Below are 27,942 nucleotides of genomic sequence, written 5' to 3'. Positions count from 1 at the left end.
TAATAGTTAACCTGGGGAAGAAGGTGGGTAGACCAGAAGGAGAACAAGGGGGATTTCAGGGGTATTGGAGTTGTGATCTGGGTACCAATTACACATGTAATGTTTCTGAAAATTCAACCTATATATTTATGAATTGTACACTTTGCAGTATGTGTATTTTTTTTTGAAGATTACAAGAGTCATTCTTTTGCTGGAGACTGTAATGTCCAGTTTAATATCTGAACTACAATAGCCAGAGGAGGCAGCCTGAAGTCCAAGTCACACAGTGGGACTAGAAAAATCCTAGGTCTTTGATGACATTGTTGAGGCACTAAATATACAACCCTAGAGCCACCCTCTTCTGGATTTCGTGAATGAGGTTAAGTTTTCTTCACCTTTAAAACAGGGTTTTCTGTTATTGGCAACCAAACACATCCTAATACAACGGCACACCTTGTCTCCCCACTGCTTCCCTCCGCAAATACTTTTAACAACTGCCTATACTGTCTCCATTTCCTCTCATTTCAACCCACTCCAACCCAGGATCTACAAGGTTCCCATACACAGCTCTCCCTATGTAACTAAAAGATGCCCATATTGCTCAATCTAAATTCCATTTGGCTTCCCAGCAACAACAGGCACTACTGATCACCCTTTTCCTTCCATGATGTCACACTTCCAGTTTTCCTCTTACCTCTCTGGCTACCTCTTAACGGTCTCCCAAAGTTTCATTTTCCCTTAATTGGCCACTATTTGTGTCCCTCAAGGCTCTGTGTTAGTTTTCAGTTCATCCTTGCTCTACACCAGTGGGTCTCAACACTGGCTACGTGAGTACCATCTGGGGGGGCTGCTAGAAGCCCAATGCCCAATTAATTAAATTAGAATCTCTGGGTTGGGGGCATTTCTTCCAAGATCGATTCCAGGGTGCAGTAAAAGTTGAGAACCACCTCCCCAAGCAATCTCATCCACATTTGCAACTTCAAATCATCTAGGTTAACTATCCCAAATACGCCTCTCTTGCCCAAGTATCTCCGTGGAGTTGCAGACCCACATAATTCATTGCTGATGTGACATTCCAACTGGGATCCTTCAAGGACACTTCAACTCAGAATGCCCAAGAGTGAAGTCAAGTTCTACTTCCTACAAATGTATCTCTTCCAGTGATCCCAGTGTTAGGGAGTGAGCCTATAATCCGTGAAGCGGCTGAAGGCAGAAATTTCATAATAGTTCCAAACACCAAACCATAAGCAACCTCTGTCCATTTTACCTCCAAAATTATCTCAAATCCTTCCACTTCTCCATTTCCACTACCATTACCCTGCTCTAAGCTACCATCACCTCTGGCCTAAAGTACTACAACAGCCTCCTAACCCAATTCGTGCTGCATCCCCTCCAAACCCATTCTCCTCACTACAACTAGACTGATCTTTCTAAGGTACTAATCATGCCATCTCACCTCAGTTTAAAATCCTTTACTTACTTCTTGATGCTCTTCAAGGCCACAGTTATGTAGCCTACAAGGCCCTCCTTGGTCTAGTCCCTGACCACCACTTCACTCCTTCTCTGTATTCAAGCCATCCAGCACACTATTAATTCCATGAATGCAACATCCTCCCACCCACAGCCGGCCCACTGCCTAGAATACAGGAACAATGTCTGGTTTTGCTCATTTCTGACATAGCTAGAGGCAGAACTCCAATCATACTTATTTGAATCAATGCTGAATGTTGTTATTATGATTTATATATAATACCATAACTGCAGTACCATATTGTTACAAAAACATACCTTATAAATACCATACGTATTAGTGTGTATATATGTGTATACAGAGAGAGATAAAAACACTAAGGTATTTTCACACTTACTAGCATATGACCACACCCTCCTACTAAAACAAAGTGAGCATAGTAAATTACATGGTGTGACTGCTCATCCCACCTAGTACAGCCAAGGGGTACATACTTTGAAGATCAGGTATGACTTGAGCAACATCTATCCATCTGCACAATACATCTATGAAAACAGGAACTCAAGCGATGCAAATGGTTACTTACTCTTGAAAACTGTGTAACAAAATGGTGAGAGTACTGAACAGTGGGTAAGAGAACATTCTAGCCTAGATGCTCCAATGGAATACATGTTACATGGGGAAGTGTTATTTCTCCAGCCTTCTCACCTATTTCTTCATATACAATATGGAATATTTTGCCCTAAAATATGTTAGGAGAGAATACGTATTTCTCCCTCCTCTAGCTTCCATGTGGATTTGCTAGATTAATCATTTTTTAACTCTCTCCTTCCCCACCCCTAACTTTTCCAGAGAATGAATAATGGTGGAGAGGGGCACTAATCATATGTGGCTTAGCCTCTTCTTTTCCTCACTCTTTGGAATCTTATAATGAACACCATCATATTACCAGATTCCCTTTTCCTCCAAGGTTAAAGTTCACAAAGGTCCCTGTTGCCAGTTCTGTCTGTGATCATAAGTGAACTAATAAGTTGCTTGGCTATCAGAATGTTCGGATAAGGCCCTACTCTCCAAAAACTGTCAGCACTGGAAGCAAGACTGGATCAACATTTGCCTTGTCTTCCGTTTCTATTTCTTAACTGATTCTGGACTTGGGAAGAAAAGAAGATGCTATTAGTGACTCTCTCAAACCATAATATATGTAAAAACTTCACAAGCCATAAAAGGATTATCACTTTTTTTCTTCCCTATTGTAAATCATCACTTCTAGGGCCTGACCAGACCAACAAAGAAATAATACTATTACTCCCCAAATTCCTAGATCTTACATGAAGCAACACAAGCAGAATTCAGATACAATGGTCAGTTTCTGCCAAATATGCAGTGACTGATAACCATCAACTAAATAAAAACATACATTTAAATCAAAAGTTAGTGTCTAGAATTAAAATTACACAAGCTCTGGGGAGCCTGGGTGGCTCAGTCAGTTAAGCTGCTGCCTTCAGCTCAGGTCATGATCCCAGGGTCCAGGGATCAAGCCCCACGTCGGGCTCCCTGCTCAGCGGGGAACCAGCTTCTCCCTCTCCCTCTGTCTGCCACTCTGCCTACTTGTGTTCTCCCTCTCTATCAAATAAATTTTAAAAATAAAATCTTAGAAAAAAATTACATAAGCTCTTTCATCCAAGTAAAAGCAATCAGGAGTTTATCTACATATATACTTGCACTTGAGTGTAGAATACAAGTAAAAGGATAATCATTACAAAGCTATACGGAATTTTTTTTTAACTGGAAATAATTTATATTCTAATACAAACTAACCAAAGCAAGAGTAAACTATTGAGTAAAAGACGATGGAGCCATGAACATAAATAAGGGTATCTCTCTATACACACTAATACGCAACAAGCTCCAAGATTTAAGTATTAAAAAAAAAAAAAAGCAAGAAGTACAACAGTATGTGTAGTATGTTCCCACCCACGTTAACACACACACACACACACACACACACACACCCCCATACATATACATACACATTACATTGAATCAAACGAAACTGCCTACATTCTGGATTATAAAAATGGCAAATTCATTTGGTTCAACATACTAAGTGCTTATATAGGCATAAGGTACTGTGGAAATACATAAAACACTCATACTGAAGCTCCCCACACACACTAGGATTTTTTTTAAGTAGGTTCCACACCCACCATGGGGCTCAACTCACGACCCCGAGATCAAGAGCCACACATGCTCTACTGACTGAGCCAGCTAGGCATCCCCACACTAGTTTTTGAAATTCTCACAGGAACATACAACTGACTTGATTTATACCTCTGGCCTCAGAGAAATTCAGAAAAACACAAAATAAAACCAAAAACTAGAAATTACTTAAAGTCTATCTGCCTGCTATTAATCACAAGTTGGCTCTAATAGAAAAGAAAATATTATGATGGGTAAACACTGAAGGTCAAGGTAAATGCCAAAATTTAAAATTCCATAATTTTCCAAAGTAAATTAAAAAAACATCCGAGGCTAAGCTTTCCCTTTTTCCAGTTACATATCCCCCTACACAGTTTATCACACCGCATCAAAGACTTCAAATTTCAACATGTGAGTACCAGAAAGAAGAATGAAACAGTAAAGAGGCACAGCCTGATGATACATCTCGCATCTACAGAAGCCATAGATATGCCTAATTACTTTTTTTAGATTCTCCTTTAAAAGTATCTGATTACTTCAATTAAAATTATCACTCTAAAATTCCCTGTAACTGCCAAATTGTATTTGTAAAGTGAACTTTTGGAAGACGTGAATAAAAGGACATCTTAGCCACAATGGGCATTTGCACACAGTCCTGAGCCTAAAGGATTCGGCAGAAGCTGTGGCAGGAAGTAGCGTATTTCCACACAGCAACCCCCCGCAACCCCGTTCCACAGATTTCCCAAGTGCGACATCTGCAGACATGGAGGTGCACACGTCTGATGAATGGTTAAGAGTTCAGATGGGCTCTTGGCCTCACCTACATTGTACCACGGAAAGCGGTACAAACTGTGACTACCTCGCATTAAAGCCACCACCAGCACTTTGACCATTTCTTAATGAAGCACCTTCCCCACACATACCTCACCTTGGGCTCCCCACCATTAGTCTTAAAACACTTATCTTCTTTCGAGATTATGTTCACTTATTTTATCCTTGATGTCTTAGTGAACACTGCTTTTGTTGTTTTTTTTTTTCATCTTACCATGTGCATTCTTAATTTTACTATATTTTTATCACATATTTCAAGTATACATAAAAGTACAGAGAATAACATTAATATAGTCAACACCCATGAACCACCTTAGCAAGATCTTAACATTTTGCCATATTTACTTCAGATCTTTTTGCAGAACTCTGTTACAGTCGACAATCACTGTGTACCACTTACTCATCTCCAATCCTTTTCCCTCCTTCCCTCCCCAGAGACAGCCACTCCACTGGTGTTTAACATGCCCATGCATTTGTAAAACATTTTTAATACATACTATGTATTAACTATGATATGTTTGTCGTTTTGCATATTTTGACATTATATAAATCACATCACACCATACAAATCATTCTGCAACTTGCTTTTTCACTCAACATTGTCATCATTTTAACTGCTGCATAAAATTCCATTGTATGAATATACCATCATTTCTTTATCCATTCCCCCATGGATGGACATTTAAGTTGTTTCCATTTCTTTACTCTTACAAACAATGCTATCGTGAAGGCTTGTACGTATCTTCTCAGGTACACATCTGAGTTTGGAGGACAGGAGCCTAGAAGTGGGCTGCAGAGTACACACATCTTCACCTTGCCAAACTGCTGTCCAAAGTGATTGCACCAATTTACACTTTCTCCAGCCGAGTATGCAAGTTTGCTTTGTTCCACATCCTCTCAAACACTTGGTATTATGAGGTTTTTAAAATTTTTGCCAATCTGATGAACATGAAAAAGAGACTCAAAGTTTGTAATCTGCATGTCTTATCAGGATACTCATGTTTATTGACTATTTGACCATTTATTTTTTAATTTTTTTTTGGCTTTCCCATTGCCCTTTGATTCTACTATCCCATTTTCATCGGGGTTAAGAGTAGAAACTCTGAATCCAGGCTGCCTGGGTTCAAATTCTGGCTCCATCACACCCACCTAGTTTCTGAGGATACTTTGCTTGACCTCCCATTCCTGTTTCCTCATCTATAATGAGACAGCAGCACCCACCTCACCAGGTTGTTGAGGGCTTTTTGAGCTTGTATGCATAAAGTGCCTATAACAGTGCCAGGGAGGTTGGATGCTTTACCCCGAGGTGTCCCACAGCTGCTCAGCTAGATTCCCAGGACAGATCTACCAAACCTCAGATGTGAGAGCTTCAAAACATCTCAAGCGTGGTAACTCAGCTAAAGGGCGTGGGTCCTTCTGTTTCAATGGCACGCGCGAATCACTGGCAACGTGTTCCTTTCTGAAGTCACATTATCTACTCACTTGATCAGGAGTGAGATGTACTGTAGACTCAGAAAACATTATCCCTACATTACTGAACAAGTCATATAAACAAGGTGCGAGAAGGTGGGAAACACCAACGAAACTGTGCACAACGTTTCTGACATTACGTTGGCATCCAATACGTATTGGTGATTGCCTGAGAAGGAAATGTTGCTGACCTGAGCTAGTGAAAACTTCGATGGTGTTGACCCACAAGCTAGACTACCAGGAAAGAGGTACAAGGATGGATGCACAACCCTGCTCTTGACCTTTTCCTCACCGGGCTACCTGGCTTCTGTATTTCTACTTTGATGCACCTCCTTTGCAGCGCAGTTTTAAGAGGATCTTCCTTGAGTGTCTAGCATTCAACACTCATGAAAGAGGGCAGAAACCCCCCGGCTTGCCTCTCCGCTCTCGGAGCTCCCCTACGCAGAGTGGATGACCTTTCGCCCAATCAAGGTTTCGATTTTCACAAGAGGCTAGCCAAGTTGCCAACCTATTCATCTTGAAAGCACACAGATTCACCATCAAACAGCACAGGATATCTGCAATTCTGGACCTAGCCAGACGCCATAACCTAAGGACATTTGCAGCTCATTTCTTGTCAGAACCAGTTGAGGACAGTGGTATTGATGGAAGACTGTGTCCAGCCCATCCATTCCTCTAGTCTAGATAGCCTCGCTTTATCCACGGCTTAAGCCATCTAAAAGCTGCATAACGTTAATACAGCGGTATTCTCCGAGGTGGTTGGATTACTGGTGATTTTTATTTTCTTCTTTTTAAACTCTTGTATTTTCCAAATTTTCTATCATGAGAATGTGTTCTGTTTATAATAAAAGAAAAACAAATGTTATTTTTAAAAGCTACATACTTGGAATATATTCTCTTCCCCATTCCCACCCTCCCACATCCCAACAATAAGCACTTTAACTAAAAAGCACTATCAGACTCTCTGCTTTCATCAGAAAATTCCACAAAAAAATTTGTGAAACCCAAAACTGCACTTTCGGGGAGCTTTCTGCTTTGAACAGAAATGTTGCTGAGGTTCTTCTCTACTCCATCACCCAGTTCCTGTTACTTGTAAGCCATGTAAGAAATTTCTTCCAGAACTAAACATCAGGAAAACTGTTTCACCTGAGCAACTTCTGTCCTCTTTCTTCATGGACAGTGAGAAGCATGTAACTTGTCAGGTTTTCTCCTTTTATTTTGGGCAACAGAAAGGTCAAATACAAGTATGAATTATAACTAATAACTGTGCAGGACCTTATCCCTATATAGCTTTACTCTGAGGATCCCCAGCTCTAAATTGGTTTTTCAGTTTGTTAGTTTGTTTCGTTGTGTTTTTAATATTCTTCTACCGAACAGATTTATTCCTGAAGCCACCCTAAGCCCTTCTTACAGTAAGCCAGGACATAATTAAATGTAACAGCATCTGCTTCTCAATATTAATGCTTGTAATTTATATCCTAAAAATTTTTAACTGAGGGACAACAAAATCATGGTGCAGTGTCAACAATCTTTTTCAACTAATAAATAAAAACTCAATGCAACATAAGAAACTAAGAATTAATCATGTAAGAAATTAAAAGAATTAATCACGTTTTCACTCTGATGGTTAGACCATTAAATTTCTTTTCTTTCACTTACAAATGAAATTTACTTAATTTTCTTATATTAAGATATAGAAAATGGCAAAAATTCTTCCAGAATTATACAGATTAATTAAGAGAGCAAAAGGAGATAACACAGGTAGTATAAACATAGACTTCAACATCATTAAGATCTGTGTTCAAATTTTGACATCGCTACTTATAAGTGTAAGTCCGCCCAAATGTAAATGTGGAGAATAACATTACCTATTAAGTGTGTTGTGAGAATTAAGGAACAATGTAAAGTACTTAAAACAGCAAATAAAATATCAAAAAACGTTATCTACTCAATCAGAACAGCTCCTGCTGTCATCGTTGTTATGTATAAAGCCCACAGAGCCCCTTTAACCATTTAACTGTATCTGACAAAAAACTACTGAAGGATTTTCTTTATACCTGCACAACAGAAATAATTTCTCAAAAATAGGTATTTAGCATAACAGCTCAGTGACTGGGGTACTCTTACCAACTTACCTAAACTGTCCAGTGCGAAGAAAACAAAGAGCTCGGTTACCATAAAGAAGGTGATTTTCAGGTCTTTAAAAGAAATAATGTTTAGTCAGTAAAGTATATTAGTCAGTAAAATACATTACATACAAAACAAATAAAAAGCACACAGAAAATATAAGGCATGAAAAACTTTTCAAAAACTTTACATCCGTATGGCAGAGCAGAAAGAATATACGATCTGGAGACCTAACTGGCTAAGTCCTAGTTCCTTTACTTCCTCCCAGTGTAACATTGTTTAAAAATCAACCTAACTTCACTGTATTCAAAATGTTCTACCTTTTCTGCCTAGCTCATAGGGATGTTGCGAGGATCAAATGGGACATAGTAAAAAGCTAGCAAATCACAAGTATGATGTAGATGTAAAGGACAGAATTATACTTCTATTAAGTCAGGACTATACCACTCTGACAAAGAACTCTGACAAAGAAAGTCTGTAAATTTCAACAATTTATATAGCTTCATTTCAAATTTTGTCTTTTCTAGTTTAATGTCTTTCCTTCCTCAGAACAGAGCAGCAGCCTTCCAGACGTGGTGTGCCACCCTGATTCACTCACTCCCCATGGAGACAGGCAAGGTAGGAAAGAGAGTAGATGTCTACAGCACATCCTCCAAAGACTGCTACAATATTAGATGGTCCAGCTAAGACACCAGTAGGAACCAAGTATGATGCAAACATGCAGGAATGCTACAAAATTCTAGCAGCTGAGCAAACAGAAGATGAGGTAGAGAGAACACACCACACTCTCAACAATTCCAACTATTATCCTTTAAAAGTTCCCTCTTAGAAAGCAAAAATTCCTGAATGGGTGACATCTTACGTATTAGTAATTAACCCTTTCTGATTAGCTAATAATTTGGAAGGTATTAGCTGAAGGCAAAATGAGAACAAGAAAAAACAGGTGACCTATACTGGAAAGCTTGAGAGAGAGTGGGGCAGGGTAGAAGCGATATTCACAATTCTGCCTGACTTGCCTGAATTCTACTATTCAGTTAAGTTCATCTACCCAGGCCATCCCTAACGCTTCTAATGCCTAAGGGTGAGAAAATCGATTCTACATAGCAAGTTGAAGATACTCTTTCCAATTCCTCGCCTTGCTTTTATTTCTCCTGACTAGCATTCTAATTTGATCTGCCACACAAAAAGGATCTCATTGTTCTATTTTGCTCTTACCTATATTCAATGGCTCTGGTGTAATAGATAATAGCTATATCAAATCTTTCTTTTGAAAACTCTTCATTTCCTTTCATTTTCATTAGCTCTCCTTGCTGAGAAACCAAGGTGAAAGAAGACCCATCAATGAAAAGCAAAGACAATCAAGAACCCCAATATCTAGGAAAAATAGCTCTGGGCTTTTATCTCTAATAACAGAAATAAGCTGGGGGATTATTTTTGTAGAAAATGAGAACCCACTACCTTAAATATTTTGGTATATTTATTTAAAGAAATCTGTTTCTGATGACTCAATGCTAACTTTGTTAAAGGGATATTAACAAGTAAATAAAACCACCACATTATGAATAACTACTAACAATTTATGCCCGTGTGTATAGCATTTGGCAGGCCCACTTTTAAAAATACCTATCGAGCCTGCCATATAGCAGAGAAAAAAACAGATGCAAGGTGGGGCGCCGGGGTGGCTCAGTCATTAAGCGTCTGCCTTTGGCTCGGGGCGTGATCCCAGCATTCTGGGATCGAGCCCCACATCAGGCTCCTCCGCTGGGAGCCTGCTTCTTCCTCTCCCACTCCCCCTGCTTGTGTTCGTTCCCTCTCTCGCTGCCTGTCTCTCTGTCAAATAAATAAATAAAATCTTAAAAAAAAAAAAAAAAAAAAAACAGATGCAAGGTAAAACTTTAAGCTGGAAAATGTGGTATTATTCAATAATCCTGAGTGCTTAAAAAATATCTATATAAATTGGTAGCATATAGGCAATGTCAAATAGATTAATTGCCAAAAAATGAGGCAGCCAAATTAGCAAGAATGAAATCAAAGATGCTACAGATATAATGGAAACTTTTCACTTCAAATACTCACATTTTCAAAATAAACAGATTAAAATAAACTGGATCCTATAAATGGCTTTAGTAAGTGAATTAAGCAGAACATTAAATATTTTTCCTAAACCCTTCTTTAGAAATTTAATTGAAATCGTATTTCCCAGGGAGCCTGGCTGGCTCTGTCTGTTGGTATAGCATGTGACTCTTGACCTCAGGGCTGTAAGCTTGAGCCCCACCATTGGGAGTAGAGATCACTCAAAAATAAAATCTTAAAAAAAAAATTTCCTTTGAGTGAATTCTACGGCATATGAATTACATCTCAATAAATCTGTCACTAAAGAAAATTATATTTCCTCAATTAAAAACCTTTTAGTTTAAAAAAAATCAAATTTCCATTTTCAATTAACTCTTAAAATACATATAAATATTTATTATTCAATATTCTACAAATTTAATGTACTAACATACATATATTTAAAATTCATATTTAAATTTAAAAATTCTGATCAAGATGTTGTTTTCCTCTTCAAAAAAAAATTCCAATCAAAATTTATTAAAATTTTCCCTCAAACATATTACTGAATTTTATAATAGTTCCTTGTGTGCTGACAGACAGCAGTTTTATTGAACTTTCTTTGAATGTTTAAAGTTCCAAAACATAAATTTTAAAATATATTTACAAGTAAATCTTTATTCTCACCTCTATACAATCCGCACAATTTTGAGTTTTAAATTCTTCAAGCAAATTGCAGTTTTCTGTTACAACTTTAGTTATCTGATACTTGTCTAAATTTTATTTTTAGGAGAGAGTGAGAGAACATTTGTTTATTAAAAAAAAAAAGCAAACTGGTATTGTTAAAGTTCTAAAACTTCGGTTACATAGGTCAGTCCATAAGGTCAATTAATTATTATACTTTCTAATAACATGTTTCTTGTAATCTTTTACATGTATCAAATAATACAACTTAAAGTGAACAAATGATAAAATGTTTTAGAACACATTAGAGTCATTGCTTGTGAATCTAATCTGCTTTATTTCTAACATTTAAAAAAGCACTTATTATTACATTAGTTCTAATCGTAGTTAAAACAAATCCTCTGTCATAATATTCCAAATAGGCCTCATAATTACTAAAGTTAGTTCAACAAATATTACTGAGCACCTATGGTGTACCTGGCACAATGTTCAATAAAAATGTCTAAAAACAAAAACCTGGAAAACTCTCTAAAATGTATTTAATGCAACAAATAAAGTATTTTAAATATCTTAATTCAACATTTTGACTCTCATGAATAAAATGTTAAAATGTCATTTGAAATACTATTCTTTTAAAAGTTTAATAAAGTAATTAAAACGCAGTTGGGTAATCACCAAAATTTATGTTAAAAGTTTGTAAGACTTCATTTTCTGTATTTTCAGCTGTTCTATAGATTTAAGTGGTAATAATTTCATCCCAACAAAACTAGAGCTAAGCCTCTAGCCACACACACACATTTCCAAGGTGAAAAAAGTATCTAAAATCTAAATTTAAGGAAGAATTTCAGAAGTTCACCAAATAAGGTAATTAATAAGGGACAGAGTAAGATTACAGAATAAAAATCTGGGCTTTGAAATCAGGGAGACTTGACTTCTCACTTAGGTTCTACTACTCAATAGACTGCAGAAGTATCATTTAACCTTCCAAAGCGTTAGTTTGCTTATTTCTAAAATAGGGAAAACAGCAGCTACCTTACAGGACTATTGTAAAGAAGAGATCAGAGAGAGAAAGAGAATGTCACAACCAAGCCCACATGGGTGTCCAATACATGATATTGGGCCTCTACTTCTACCATAAAATCTACCCTATAATTACATGCCTCCAGAACAATGAGGAGAACCACCTCTATCGATGTAATACAGCCCAGTATGTAATATCAGAAAAACCTGTCTTCGTGTTGCAGCCTAATTTCTCTCTACCACTTAGATAAACAATATAAAATCTGATCTCTTCTCAAGTGGTGATGGCAAATTACCAGTCATCAACTAAAGAACCAAATATTTTCTGCTTCAAGATTCCTACAGCTATACTATAAAAACACTAACATTCAAATGCTTTAGAGAAATGTATTTCACAAAGTTAAAAAATATATAGAAGGCAGTTTCATTATACAAAAGAGTTAACAGGGTCATCAGGAAAATGAAAATTATAATCTTAGCTCTGTTACTTATTTCTCTTTTCAATGAGAATACAGAGGCCCCAGTTGTGGATTCTTTTTTTGGGTATTATATATATAACTTATGGCATTCACTTGGTAGGATTTTTAGAAGTATGACATCATAGAAATCATTAAGACAGGAAATACAGAATAAAGCTAACTATGAGGTTATAGTTCTCTTACTCAGGGTTTTCTCTTATGCACAGTAGAAAAAGATTTTTTTAAGAGAAAACATTTTTTAAAATCCTAAGATAAATAAGAAATCACATAACCACACATTCCATTTCTCTAAATAATGCCTTTAAAAACTGAGTCAAGTGACAATTTAATGCATTTATACTTACATTCAGTAAAGAAAATACTTAACATAGGCCAACAATTGTCAACTGCTCCTAATTTAGGTAGAATTGTTACATCACCTGTGTATTTCACCCAATTCAAAGCTTCTTCCATTGCCAAGATTTTCTGTATCAAAAAGATGGATGAAGAATGTGATTTGGGTATTAATTTTAAATGTACATGTGGTACCATAAATTTAACATACAGTATTTCATATTCTTAATAAAAACTTAACACAATCTTGTATTTTCGTTACTCATGCAACCTAGAATAGCTGGACCCCAACGTATAAGTTAACAGATACCACGGCCTCACATATGTTACATCTTCAAATAATCTCAGGCTACCCCAAGACACCAGGATGCTGCTTCAATCACTACAGACTTGGAAGCTGAGGTTTACAACCTGGCCAGGGGCTGCCCTGGGTAGCAGGAGGGTCCAATAATACAAGGCGAATGAGGGGTCTCAGATCTCATCTAGGACTTCCACCCTTACTGCAAAGTTAAAGGTACAGATTAAGGTTCCTGAAAGGGACTGTGTATTTTAAATGGTCTATGGCAAACAGACAAGTAAGGAGATAAAGAGGAGGAGGGTGCAGCTGTGCAAATGAGCATTCAGCGCAAAGATCTTCAGGAAGAGTCAGGAGTTCACAGGAATGTTATTCGTACTTCTACTCTGAAATGACTTCAGAAGTTAAGTAAAACAGTTATCAATGCTCAGGTCAGGCTTAAGGGAAGCAGGTAGATATTTATGTTACCAGTAGCATTAAAAATTGGCTTATTTTATCTGGAGATTATCTAGTAATTACATATCAAAAATGTTCATACTGGGGACATAATAATTTCATTTGGGAGAATATATGCGAGATAAATAATCTAAAAAAGAAAAAAAAAGAATCATTGTGTAAAAGCAACCCCAAATTATACTACATATATGGGGGGAGGGAATGATGCAAACCCCCAAAATAAGGAGACTGCTTAAGACAAAATACAGAAATCAATACTAGCAAATACTACATGTGAAACACTAACACATGAACCCAATTCATGGAGCAATGAGCAGTGAGATAACTGCCATTTATCAGCAATGGTTGTGCTTGCTTCCCGTGCTTAACACTTACATTTTCTATTTTATAACCAATTCTCAATAAGCCTCCAATAAAGAATGAATCATTCTGCAAAACAAAACAACAAAAAATGAACCGTCTTCAATCAGTTACACTTGAATTTTCCAGTGGACAAAAAAATCCTCCATTTCAGGAACACTGCTATGTGTACATACAGTCCACTTCCCACAAGCACTTTCACGCCCAATTTACCTCCTAAGAACTCTAAGAATTCAGAAGTAGTCTTATATTGGCTTCTAATAATAAAATGGCTTAGTGTAACTTTTAGATGTAAGGACTTTAAAGTTCATTACACCAAGATTTTTTATGAAACTATACCGGCTAATATAAGGAATAGCAACAGATTATGAGCAGGAAATAAGCACTTGGTTCCATAACCAACTGAAATAAGAAAAACAATCAAATGTCTTTCAAGGGAAAAAACCCTCAGTGTCACACAGGGCACTGCCGCAAATACTATATAATAAAAAGTTTACCCCATAGAACAAATATTTGTTGTGATGCTGCTGACAGTGGCATGATTTTATAAGAAAGAACCCATCACTTTCAGTGACAAAAGTTCCTGTGAACCAGGAGCATTCTTTCGTCTGTGACAAATTCCATTTTCTATCCTTTAATGACGAGGAATGGTCCTGGATCTCATCATTCATGTCAGAACCAGGAAGACCACCGTCTACCTAATCTCTCAAATACATAGCACAAATTCACAGGTAGCAGAATAATCTCAGGTTAAAGCAAACTGAAACCATTACCTGTTAACCACTATAAATGAGTAACATGGGCCTGACACCATACAAATTATATTCTTTAGATACACAGGGGGAAATACACATTCCACCACTTACCACAACTTTCTTTGCCAAATCCACGATATCTTCCATCAATTCCAGATGCTGTAATTTCTTCAAACTTATCTCAGAAGCATGAGAATTGCTTAAATACAAATTCATTTTTTAAGAAATTAGGTTCTCATATATAAAAATTCATTGACTTTTGGCTTTACTATATGTTATACTTCAATTTAAACTACTTGAAAAAAATTAAACTCTCTTACTTCATTCTAGGTAACCATAAGTTGTTTATTAAGTGGACAAAATACTGTACCTTTTTCTCTCTTCTATACTACAATGTTATTTATAAACAAGCATATTAATTTTCCCTTAGTTTCAAATCTACCATCTAATGCTCCTCAGAGGTTCATTCACCATAATGTCACCATGATTAGTCATTCATATCCAAATCCAAAGCATTAATTTTTTCCATCTTATTACGTAAGAGTGAAGTTGAACAGTATATACAAGAATAAGACATAAGCCTTCCCCTGTACTTGGCATTCCTCAATAATGGGCAACATGCTCATCACTGTTTACACAAACTGAATGACAAGTAGTAACTTACGTGGCCTCCACACAGGGGTGCAACCGTGATATTATAGAACTGTGCTGACGTTGAAACAGAAGTGGCCAGAAGATATATATTTTAATGGCATCACAGTAATCTTGCAGGACAGAAACTGGTTTACTACACCACATATTGCAGATGTCAAATTCTTTATTAAAAAAAAGTGTTAAATTAGTATTTTATGCCTCATTTTGGAATAAATCAACACTGTTAATAGAGAAATGGCTACAATGGATATGGAAAGGTAAGAAAGAAGGGGATGAGCAAAATAGATGAAGGGGACTAAGAGGTAAAACTTCCACTTATAAAATAAATAAATCATGGGGATGTAAAGTTCAGACAGCATAGGGAATATAGTCAGTAACATGGTAATAACTTTGTATGGCAACATATAATAACTACACTTATCATGGTAAGCACTTCATAACGTATATAAATGTCCAATCACTACGTTGTACACCTGGCACTAATATAATATTGCATGTCAACTATACTTCAATTAAAAATACATAGGGGCCCCTGGGTGGCACAGCGGTTAAGCGTCTGCCTTCAGCTCAGGGTGTGATCCCGGCGTTATGGGATCGAGCCCCACATCAGGCTCCTCTGCTATGAGCCTGCTTCTTCCTCTCCCACTCCCTCTGCTTGTGTTCCCTCTCTCGCCGGCTGTCTCTATCTCTGTCAAATAAATAAATAAGATCTTTAAAAAAAACACATAAATCAAAAAATAAAAAATAAAAATGAAAGATATGTAGGACTGTTATGCTGATGTGAATGGATGAACCTCCCACAACAGTCTCTCAACAAATTAAAATACCAATGTACTCACCTAAGTTTCTCTCACTTTGGGTAAAATCTTTATACTGCATACCCTAAACAGAAAAAAATTCTTTTGATTTGTATCTGGTAAAATGCAAAAGTACAGTTTTCAATTTTTAATGTAAGGATTATCAGTACTAAACTAATAAATTTTTCAGTGCACATTTACTTATACACTTTAAAACATCTTCAGCCGGTGAGTCTTTAGGCTTTTTTTTTTAAAGTGTTTCCTGCAAGTGTACATCTACGGCTATCTCTTGAGAGCTATTCTAATCTCCAGTCAGAAAACCATCTTTCCCCATCACCCACACTCTGGTACTGCACTCTTGTTGTGGAGGCACTGTTTACTTTCCCTTCTGAAATCCCAGTTGTAACTCTCTGCAAAAACTCTGTCCCGCAAAAACATCTCTACTCCCATAGCTCTCAATCAAAAACCCTTTAAAAAGTAGACATTAAGGGGTGCCTGGGTGGCACAGCGGTTAAGCGTCTGCCTTCGGCTCAGGGCGTGATCCCGGCATTATGGGATCGAGCCCCACGTCAGGCTCCTCCGCTAGGAGCCTGCTTCTTCCTCTCCCACTCCCCCTGCTTGTGTTCCCTCTCGCTGGCTGTCTCTATCTCTGTCAAATAAATAAATAAAATCTTTAAAAAAAAAAAAAGTAGACATTAAGTCCTCAGCATAATAAAAAAAAAGTCTGTAACTATGAATGGTGATGTAGTTTTAACTAGACTTACTGCGGTGATAATTTCACAACATACACACATTTCAAGTCATTATGTCATACACCAGAAACTAATACAATGTCATATGTCAATTATATCTCAACAAAATAATAAACCTATAAGAAGACACAACGTTAAAACAAAAAAGCAACAAATCTTACCACCCCATCGCAGTAAAGTTGAGTCACACGAACATAATCATTAGGCATAAATTCAGGAGCAAAGACACAGTCATCCACATACGGGCAATCTTCTAACAAGGCATCATCTGCTACAGTGAAATCTCCCAGGGCAAAATCGTCCATGCTGTACCATCCTAAGGAAACAACACAAACCCAAATCAGTAATTAAATCATTTGAGATAATATAAGAAGCAGTTTTCCTGGCTTCTATGGTATATTAGAAAAATCCTTCAAACTTAGGCCTCCCCAAAATAATCAGTAAGGACACTGAGTCTGGAAGACTCTTATCCTCAGTCTGCTACTTTTTCTCTCCCCATCTCTCTTCGAATACAAGTTTAATCTTTCTTTTTTTCCTTAGGCTCACATAGTCACCATCTCTACTCTGAACTTATCTGTTTACATGTCTCCTTTAGATGGAAGATAATTAAGGGCATCTTATTCACTTTTGTATGTGCCCAGCACATGATAAAGCCCTTGAATAATTGTTGGCTGAAGGAACAAAAGACGTCTTTCCACTGCTGCCCTTTTACCCCAACTGCTTTCACTGCATCCTGTGAAACATGCCATTTCACCACACACAAACTCTGCCATATTCTCAACCTCCTGGCCAGAAGTAAATCCTGATTCCACTGAGAAAATGGTTTCTTCTTGGCTGCTTATATTCCCCTATCCATCCATCCGTGTGTGCTCCTGTCTTGGGCAAAGGGGCAGAGCTGGAGTGGTACACAGCAAGCTTGTCAATCTCCTAACACCCCACAGCCGCATCCAGACTTCCGTCCTCCTAACAATCACTGCATCTGGCGCTCTCACAACTACCACAACACACAGCACAGCTAGATTGTAAATGTGAGCAAAAACCCTCACGTTACCAACAGCCTCATATTATCAAACGTATTATCTGTGTTTTAAAAAGAATTATTTCAATGGGGGAAAAGGGAAATTAGGCCTGGAGTTTCAGACTAAAGCTTTTTTCTGGAAGAAAGTTTAATAATAAAAATTTATAACCATCAGAGAATAGCTACAAAACATACACATCACTAAAAAGTACTAAGCAGTACTTCTAACTCTTGCCCAAGTAATGGCCTTCTTTTCATATCATCATCAACACGACCATTAACACCATTTCTTAGACTTTTCCACTTCACTATTACCCAGCTATTGTTAGGACAAATCAAGTTTCGTTTTTCCTAAGCAAGACCACCATCAGTCCTTAAAATACAAATCTGTTTAACTCTTATTATGTCCAATTTGCTATATGAAAACCTCATAGTATGAGAAGTGAAGAACAATAACAAACCTCTTAGCTAACTACTCATATTATTTGTCACACATCCTACCACGCATTTTTCATGCGTTATCTCGTTCATCCTCACAGCAATTCTCAGGTCCAATCAACACCACCTGCAATGTATAGATGGGAAGCATTCTGAATAAAATTAAGTAATTTACTCAAAGTCACCACGCTAGGAAGGATTCAAACGTAGGTCCTCAGATTCCATAGTCTCTACTCTCACTCTACTTCACTATTATCTACCTCTCCTTGTCATTGCCACCTACGTAGCTCTTGCTTGTTGCCCTGTTTAAGAACACTGGCCATTAGTTCACAATGTTCCCCGCTCTCCTCCAAACTCTCACCATCCCAGCCACATCAAGGCCCACGTAGACAATCCCTTCAAGACCCCAGCCTTGCTGTTGACCTCTTTGATTAAAATGATCTTCACCACCCCTGACACCTAGGCTCTTTCTTCCCAAGGCTACACCTCAGATCACTGCGCAGGTCTAAACCAGTTTTTAAATCTTTAACTCTGATTAGCTCCTTCGACCACAACCAAGAGTCATACGGCTCTTGAGTCCTCAATCTCCTACCACAGACATTCTTCATCCTCATCACGATTCTTCCTCCCTTCTCTCCCATTTCCTCCATTCTCATTCACTTTCAGCTTTCTGCAACTGGGTTTCTACCTCTGCCATTCAAGGGAAACTGCTTACAGTAAGGTCATCAGTGACCTTCTACAAAAGATTATCTATCATGTCTGGAACGCAACCTGTTCCCGATGAACAGTTATTTCCAGAGTTTAGGGAATTTAACTCCAAAAGTGAAAAAATAAACATTTTAGGACCCAAAGTGTAGAATGTAAAATGGGACATATGCTATCTTGGAAACATACACTTTTAAACTCATTTGCCTTACAAACATTTTTTGTATATATACACAAAAAGAGCCAAAAACTCTCTGTCATAGCCCACACATCACCATCATGGCATCGATTACAATCCAGTTAATGTGCCCATACCCAACAGACTGAGCCACTGTGACGTCATGCTGATCATTGTCAGCCTGGCAGACCTTACTGACAGCACACCCTACACCAACTACACTGTAATTAGACACTGGTGTGATTTTTATTTTCTATTTTGTTTTAACCAGAGAGGTGACTGGCACAGGGGTTAATTAAGAGCATGGGCTCTGAAACCAGATTGCTTAGGATTGAATCCTGGCTCCCCTATTCCTGAGTGTGATCTTGGGCAAGTCACTTTACCTCTCTGTACTTCAGTTCCTCATGTATCAAATGCAGTAGCAATACTACCTACCTGATTAGCCAGTTAACACATCTGTAAATGCTTAGAATAGGACATGGCAGAGAGGAAATGCTATAAATATCAGCTATCATTAACATTAGTATTAGATGAGTATTTTTTAAAAATCCACTGTTTGGATGCTTCCAACTAAATGGTCTACCATAATTGCTAAGTCCAAAGAGCACTTTTCAGCTTACAACTTACTTGACGCTGTTGACCACTTCCTCCTCCTCAGAACTCTTCATTTGGACTCCAAAGACCATCTTCTCCTGGTTCTCCTCCTATTCTTCTGGCTGCTTTTCCTCAGTCTCCATGGGCTCTTCTTCTCCATTCCCCGCCACCCAAATGTCAACTCTTTTCTTTTCAGGCTTACACTCTCCTTGGTGACCTTATCCACCACACCCATGGCTTAAAACAGCACTTTCTGAACTTCCATCATTTGCACAGCTTCGCCATGATTTTTGCCATTTCCACATATGACATGTATTTTTATTTACTCAGTTATTTCTCTTTTATTGGGCTCATTTGGCCTACGTGATAATATCCATGACATCATAGGTTTGATGCACAACTTATATTTTTTATACACATTAAATTCTTGACTATTAAAATAATCTATGTGCCACTTTAAATATCTCATACTGCACTGTAACTGAAACAATAGCTGAAACACCCAAATGCTGAAGAGTCTCTAATTACTCCAGGCTGTGTTGCATCTCTATAGCTATTGGATCAACTGTCACTGGATCTTAAACAAGATGTCCCAGAAGTCTCTCAGATTCATTAAGCTCAAAAGTTAACTTATCTTTTTCCTCAAAAACAAACAAATGAAACCAAGTTCTTTCCCCTTTCTGTATGTTATCAGTCAACTGCTCTACATGCCACCTGGTTAACCAAACCAGCAATCTGGGGGTCAATCTAGACTCCCCAGTCTCTTTCAACATTCCCATCCAACTGACCACAAAGTCCTGTCCTTTCTATCCATCTAAGAAATCTAAAATTAGCACACACCTCTTCATGCCTGTGACACTGCCTTATCTGCCACTTCATCTTTTTCTCCTCTGAACTAATTTAACAAGCAGCCTCCTAGCTGGTCACTTGCCTTCAACCTTGGCACTCTCTAGAACTCCGATCATAACATTTCAGTGCTTAAAATCAGTCAACAGCTTCCCTTCATCTACAGAATAAGGTCCAAACTCCCTACCATAGAATGGAAGGCCTTTTGTAATCCTGTTTCTGCTTTTATTTCCAATCACTCCATGACATGCAACTTAGAAGCCACTCATACTCACGTGCTCCTTATTCATAAACAAACCTTATTCTGCAACCACCTAATGCCTACCAGTCCTTAACACTCCATTCTGGGAAATATTTCCTGATCTCACTACTACCAAGTTTCTTTCTGCACCTCTTCTCTGTAAGACCAGAGCACCCTGTCCATATCTTTTTGACAGCAGTTATCACACTGGTCATCACAGATTTATCTTTTTAGGCCCAGAGGGTACACTGTGCTCTACTCATCTTGATTCCCTAACTCAGTGTTTCTCATATTTTTTATTCACACTCCCCGAGTACAAAACTTTGCAAAATCCACTTGCCACCTATACTACTGTTATTCAATATTTTTCCTTGAGAATAACTTCTAACTTAGATATAAACTTGTTTTAATAGAAAATCTGGTATCACAAGAAATCTTACATTTGGTACGACAGTTTTTTTCCTAGTACAAACTCAAGTAAACATACTGCTAAAATTAAATATTAATGTAAAGGACTTCTAATCCCATCAGTTACAATGAACTAATGGGGGACTCTCACTGCAAAACAAAGTAGATCCTAGATTTAAAAAAATTTTTTAAGTTTGCTGAGCTCATAGAAATAGGGAACATTTAAAGCTACCCTTTCCCCCAAAAAAGGAATAAACCTCTAGCTAAAAACTAAAGCTGACAGTCAAGCGCTATTAAGTAATAATGCCAAGAGCAATAATGGACACTGAGCCCTGGGCCAGAAGCAAAGTGAGGAAACTGAGCCATGTAATGTAAACTCCCTGGCTCCCAATGGAACTGGATACAAATCCTACCAGAAGAAAAGCACCCTCAAATCAAACTCTGAAGATCCCACAGGGAAAGATCAATCAAATAGGAGTTCATAACCAAAGATCACCAAGCAAAGGAGGTGACAACCCACCATGAGGCAGACACAACAGAAAGAACAAGCCATAAATTTAGATCCCTAAAGACATCAGACATTGGGAATGCCAGTCTACAGAATATCCATGGATTCAGAAAAATAAGCAAGCAACATGAGACTTGGTGTGTCTAAAAAAAGAAGTGGAACTTTGAGAAATAAAAAATATAACTGTTAAAATTAAAAGGGGAAAAAATGGATGCACTTAAGAGAAGACTGAGCACAGATGAAGAGAAACTGATGAACTACAAGATGTGCCCGATGAAATTACCCAGCATTGTAAATTCTGGCAAAGAAACAAGAAAATGAAAACTTTGAAAAGATGAAAAGTAACTGATCTGGAAACAGTTCAGTACATACACATCCAATTAAAATTCCAGGAGAAAATAGATAAAATCAAAGATAATATTTATTACAAGGCTCAGAATCCTAGACTTTATGAAAGACAAAATTCAGAATCAAGAAACACATGTATCCTAAAGAGAATAAATAAAAAGTAACCTCAATCAGACTCAGAAGGGAAATGACATAGCACCAAAGATAGAAAATCCAATGCAACCAAAAGTAAAAAAGTATTTTCTTCAGAGTAGCAAAAATAAAACAGGCAGAGGCTTTGCATGTAGAATATCTTTACCACGCAGACAGAAAATAATCCATCAACCTAGAACTATATATCCATCGAAACTATCTCTCAAGAACAAGGGTAAAATGAAAATAATTGTATTTTTTTAAATTTTATTTATTTGAGAGAGAAAGAACATGTGCACGCACAAAAGCAAAGGGAGAGGCAGAGGGAGAGGGAGCAGACTCCCCGCTAAGCATGGAGCCCAACGCGGAGCTTGATCCCAGGACCCTGAGATTATGACCTGAGCCAAGGTCAGGTGCTTAACTGACTGAGCCACCCAGGAGCCCCTGAAAAATAATTTTAGATAAAAACTGAGCTGACTACCAAGAGACTTGAACTAACTTCTAAAAAATACCAATTAGAAGACATAAACTGTCTGACTAGATTAAAAGAAAAATCTCTATAACAAACATCTAAAATTTAAGGACGTAAAAAAAAGTGACAGTAAAATAAAGGAAAAGGATAGCCCAGATAAATTACCACCAAAAAAAAGGTGGGAAAGATTAAATAGATACTAACACAGAAAGCAATCCAGCATAGAGAGGATGACAGCGTAATAGAAAAGGTTCAATCCATGAGGAAAATAATGTTAAACTTTCAAAAATCTAATCAAAGTCTCAAAATACATCAAAAAAAGTTGTTAGAACTACAGAAAGTCAGAAGGTGATAGTGGGAGATTGCAACACATCTCTCTCAATTAACGACAGGTGAAACAAAAATTAATAAGGACATTCTGAAAAACACAATTTACACGCCTGGTCTAACAGATACATAACAATTAGAAAATACATACGTGTCACAAGTATACACTGAAAAGTTATAATAATTCACTATGTACAAGGCCCTAAGTCCAGGGCAACCAAATATTTTTTAAAAGATAAAACAGACACTACATTCTCTGCTAACAATTTAGAAATGAATAACAGAAATTAAAAATGTTAATGTAGATACTTTTGAAAATTAAAATACATATTTCAAAGAAAAATTTAAAACATGTAAGTCAAAGAAGAAATCAAAATGAAAATTTAAAAAGTACTTAGATTTGAAAGTTAATGAAAACACTATAAATTAAACAATGTTAAACTGAAATAAATTTTGAGCAAGTTTACAGCCTAACATACTTACACTAGGAAATAACAATGGCTGAAAATTATTAAGTTAAGCATGCAATTTAAGTTAGAAAAATAACATACAAATAAGTCCCAAGACAGAATAAGTAAGGAAATAAAAGAAAAAGAATCAATGAACTAAAACACAAACATATAATAGAACTAATTAGGCCAAAAATCTTTTGGCAAGATTAAACAAGAAAAAAGAGAAGCCACATACAAATAATATTCGAAATGAGAAAGGGAACATTAACTACAGATAAAGCAGAAATTAAAAAGGGAATTAAGAAAATACCATGAACTTCGATGCCAATCAACTTAAAATTCTTGTTGAAAAACAAATTTTTTAAACTTACCAAAATCGACTAAAAGATAGAAAGTCTGAAGTGCTATTACTACTCAGCTGCTAATCACTACTAAATTATTAACAATTTACAATCCATCTACAATGAAAACATTAGATTCAAATGATCGTAGAGGTAAATTCCACCAAACTTTTAAGAAACAAATCACTCCAAACCAAACTGTCCCTGGGAACAGGGAAAAAAAAAAAAGCTATTCTCTAATTGGTATAAGGCCAATGTTACCTTAATGCGAAAATCAGACAAGATAGTCAATAAAGAAAAATGATGGGTGATTTCATCCACAAAAAGATACAAAAATCCTAAAATCAAATATTAGCAAACTCAATCCAGTAGTTCATGAAATGACAATTCACTAAGATCAATTTGGGTTTATCTCAGTGAAGAATACAAAAGAGAATTAAGAGTTTTAAAATATATAAATTGAAATTCATGACATTTAACAGATTAAAAAAGAAAAACCACAAAATATTAAGTTTTTCTGTCCCACGCAGAAAAGCATGTGACAAAATTGCAAAGACTTCCCTAACTTAATAAAGAGTATCTACAAACTTAAAGATTTTTTAATGGGGAAACATTCCCTTTAAAATCGGGAATGAGACATGTATGCCCACAATAATCACTTCTAAAGAACAACCAGAATCACTTCCACTGAACATAAATGTAAAAGTATGCCAGCATATTAAGACCAGAAAAAAAAAAACTGGAAGGGAAAATAATTGAAAGGAAGAACCAAAAGTATCAGTATTTGCAATGATATAATTATTCACACAGAAAACTCAAAAGAATTACAGAAACCATATTAGAAATAGTAAGAGTTTATCAGTTGATGGCTAAAGGTTAATATAAAAATCCATTAAATTTTTATTTGCTAACAATAAAGCCAGAAAATAGAATCTTAAAAAATAACACTATTTATAAAAGCAACAAAACTACTAGAAACATCAGAATCAACATTTTAAAAGTGTTTGATCTGTATGGCGAAAATTACAGAACTACATTAAAAGACATTAAAAACCTAAATAAATAGAAATACATACCATGTTCTCAGACAGGAAGGCTCAAAATCTTAAAGATTTCAATTCTCCCTCAAATTGATTCAATAATTCCAATCAATTCCCAAAGAGTTTTTCACGTCACGTGACAAGTTGATTCTTAAAATAAGAACAAAGGTCCAAGAACAGCTGAGACTCAAGACCCCCTGCCCCAAATAGCAAGATTTCTGGTAAAGCTATAGGATTAATAGTTATGACAGTGTGGTATAACACAGAGATAGTCAAGCAGACAAGTGGCACAGAAAGGGGAGTCAGAAACAAACCCATGCTGATGAACAGAGGGCCAGTTCCATGAATGGTATAAGGACAGCTGTAGCCACATGGAGGAAAAAAATGAATGTGGATCACTGCCTCACACTGTACACAAAAATCAATACCAGATGAATTATGAATTTAAATGTGAAATAATCATTTTAAAATTTCTAAAGAAAAACACAGGAGAATGTCTTTATAATTCCAAGGCCAGGTAAAACTTCCAATTAGATTACATTAAAATTAAGAACTTCTGTTCACCAAAACACACCATAAAGAGTAAAAAGACAAGCCATGAACTAGAAGAAGATATTTACAATGCATATAATCAACAAAGGATCGGTGTTACCAGTTTATTAGTTTCAAAAAGACAACCCAAGAGAAAAATGGGTAAAAGATATGACGAGGCATTTCACAAAAGGGAAACAGTTCATAAACATGAAAAGATGCTCAAACTCATTAACAAAGAAATGCAAATTAAAATCACAAAGACACATCATTTCATACCCATTTGATTGGCAAATATTAAGAAATCTGATAAGTGTTGGAGTAGATATAGATCAACTATAACTCTTGTATACACTGCTTATCAAAGTATATAAAAATTGACAAAACTGCTGGCCAAAGTACAAGGTGGTACAACCACTTCAGAAAACAATTTGGTAAAGTTTAACATTCACACCCCATAATCCAGCAATTTGACTTCTAGCAAATAGCTTACCACAGTAGTATTCCAAGCACTTTTTACTCAAAAACCACTAAAAATGTTTTAAATCATTTTCACACTAAGATGACATCTAAAAGTGTTCAGCCCAAGTTTAAATAATTGCAAGTGATGAATTTTTTGTGACACTTAAAAATAAAACTGACATATCATTGTTTTGAACTGTTAATAATTATAGCATAGGATTTATCAAAAATAACTATATACACTGATAATTAAACATGAAATGTGAAATTGTACTGCAAATCCAGCTCTTGAAATGGAAAGTACCTGGATTAGAAAAAGCTTCAACGCTATATATATATATATTGGATTTTAAATTATCTGTCTTCCATGGAGTTTTTCTGATAGGGACAATGCCTTAGTAATATTCCATGTGGGCAGGTGGTATGCCTTCCTTATCTAAGGTCTAAGTGTTACTAGGAAAGGTAAGGTGGAAATCAGAACCAAGAGCAGGCCTCTATCAAAGGCCTCAGGCATTACCAATTTTAAGAAAGAGTACACATGGGATTTAATGATCTAGAAACTGAGTCATCAATATCACTCCGGCCCAAGTACTCCCTAGAAATATCTTCATTACTCCCCTGGGGGTCATAAACCCCAGCATGAAAATTAGAGAAATTCTTGGAACTATGTACCAGAAGATATGTACAAGAATCTTCATAAGAGCAAAACCTAGCAACAGCCAAATGTCCATCAAAGAATGCATACACTGTGTTATATTCACCTGTGGAATATTACACAGCAGTGAAAATTAATGACTTACATCTATATTCAATATCAGTGACCCTTAGAAACAACATTGAGTGAAATAAGGAAATCTCAGAAAACTGTATCCAGAATTCCTTTTTTTTAAAACTCAAAAACAAAGAAACCATACAATACATTGTTGAGGGATATACACATATCTGACAAAATTATTTTTAAAAAGCAAGGAATGACACAGACAATTCAGGATAGTCACTCTGGAGATGAGCACATACAATACTGGTCATTTTGATTCTTGGATTAATTGGTATATTGATTGGTGTTCATCTATTGTTTTGCTTCACAATCTGCATATATGTTACATATTTTTATTATTTTATTTTGTTACAGATGTTTTGATTGCATCAAATATTACATTAAAGAGGAAAAAAGATTTTTCAAAACCATTCATTAGATTTTAAAAAGTAATTAAATCACCTCAACTTCCACTAAAGAGGTACATAAAACATACCATAGAAATTACTACCTTCACATCAACCATAGGTGCAAAATAAACTTTTACTGGAATTAATCTTATGAAGACCACATGAGATAAAGACTGAGCCAGTTAGCTGTGAGAGATGAACCCATCTGACACACGGCTAGAGCAGAAGCCAAGGTGCTACAAGCAAATTTAGCCATAAGCTAAAGTTACAAGGAAGCTGGTCAGTAAAGAAAAGGCAAAAAAGTAAAAGTCTAGTAACATAAAGTATTAGCAAGGATGTGAGGAAATGGCTGTCCTCACTCAATACCAGTGAGAGTGAAAATCAGTACAACCACTTTGAGAGCTTCTGTGATATTTGGTTAAGTTGAAGATGCACATATCCTACTATCCAGCAACTCTACTACTGGGTGTGTTTCCTAGAGAAACTTCCAAATGTGTGCACAAGCAGACAAGTACAAAGATGTTTATTGCAGGATTGTTTTTAGAGTCAAAAATCAGAAACACCTTCAAAGTCCATCGATTGGGAAATGGATAAATTATGGTATATTCATACAATTGGATTCTACACCAGCAATTAAAATGAAGCAAAGATAACACAATTAACCAATTTATTTGTATATAAATCTCAAAATGTGATACTGATTTAAAAAAAAAGCAAGTTGCAAAAAGACACATATCATTTAAAACCATTAAGACTGAAAACACATACCACCATATACTGTTTATGGATTCACTGTGAACCAACTATAAAATATGCAAGGGAATGATACACACAAATCTGAACACGGTGGCTACCTCTAAGGAAGGAGGGGCAGGAACTCGGAGCGCCTCCAACATCGGCAGTCTTATTTCTTAAAATAAGAAAGGATCTGAAGTAAATTTGGCAAAATAATTACATTTGTAAATCCGAGTCACGGGTTGGTTAGATCCCCCTGTGTATTTTATATGTAAAATATTTCAG

The 27,942-nt window shown here is 36.5% G+C and overlaps 1 protein-coding gene across 11 annotated transcripts in view; it reads right to left on the bottom strand.

The window, feature by feature from the left end:
- TTC3 (tetratricopeptide repeat domain 3) overlaps window positions 1-27,942 on the bottom strand; it is a 116,322-nt gene that overhangs the window by 86,802 nt on the left and 1,578 nt on the right. For 4 of the 11 annotated variants that reach the window (XM_044390068.3, XM_026504616.4, XM_044390100.3 and 1 more), the window contains exons 2-10: window positions 16,876-17,030; window positions 16,005-16,047; window positions 15,176-15,326; window positions 14,623-14,710; window positions 13,772-13,825; window positions 12,657-12,777; window positions 10,817-10,902; window positions 9,293-9,387; window positions 8,086-8,148 (exon numbers count right to left, since the gene is read on the bottom strand). The exons of 2 other annotated variants lie outside the window; for them this stretch is intronic. In XM_044390068.3, the coding sequence (XP_044246003.1) occupies window positions 8,086-8,148; window positions 9,293-9,387; window positions 10,817-10,902; window positions 12,657-12,777; window positions 13,772-13,825; window positions 14,623-14,710; window positions 15,176-15,326; window positions 16,005-16,047; window positions 16,876-17,019 (845 nt within the window). In that variant the 5' untranslated portion in view covers window positions 17,020-17,030. 5 more of the 11 variants (XM_044390048.3, XM_044390076.3, XM_044390175.3 and 2 more) reach the window with 5 other exon arrangements.

Source organism: Ursus arctos, unplaced genomic scaffold (genome assembly GCF_023065955.2).
Source record: "Ursus arctos isolate Adak ecotype North America unplaced genomic scaffold, UrsArc2.0 scaffold_4, whole genome shotgun sequence".
In the NCBI taxonomy this organism is placed as follows: Eukaryota; Metazoa; Chordata; class Mammalia; order Carnivora; family Ursidae; genus Ursus; species Ursus arctos.
Note: the sequence above shows the minus strand (reverse complement) of the source record. Positions and strands in the feature narration are given on the sequence as shown.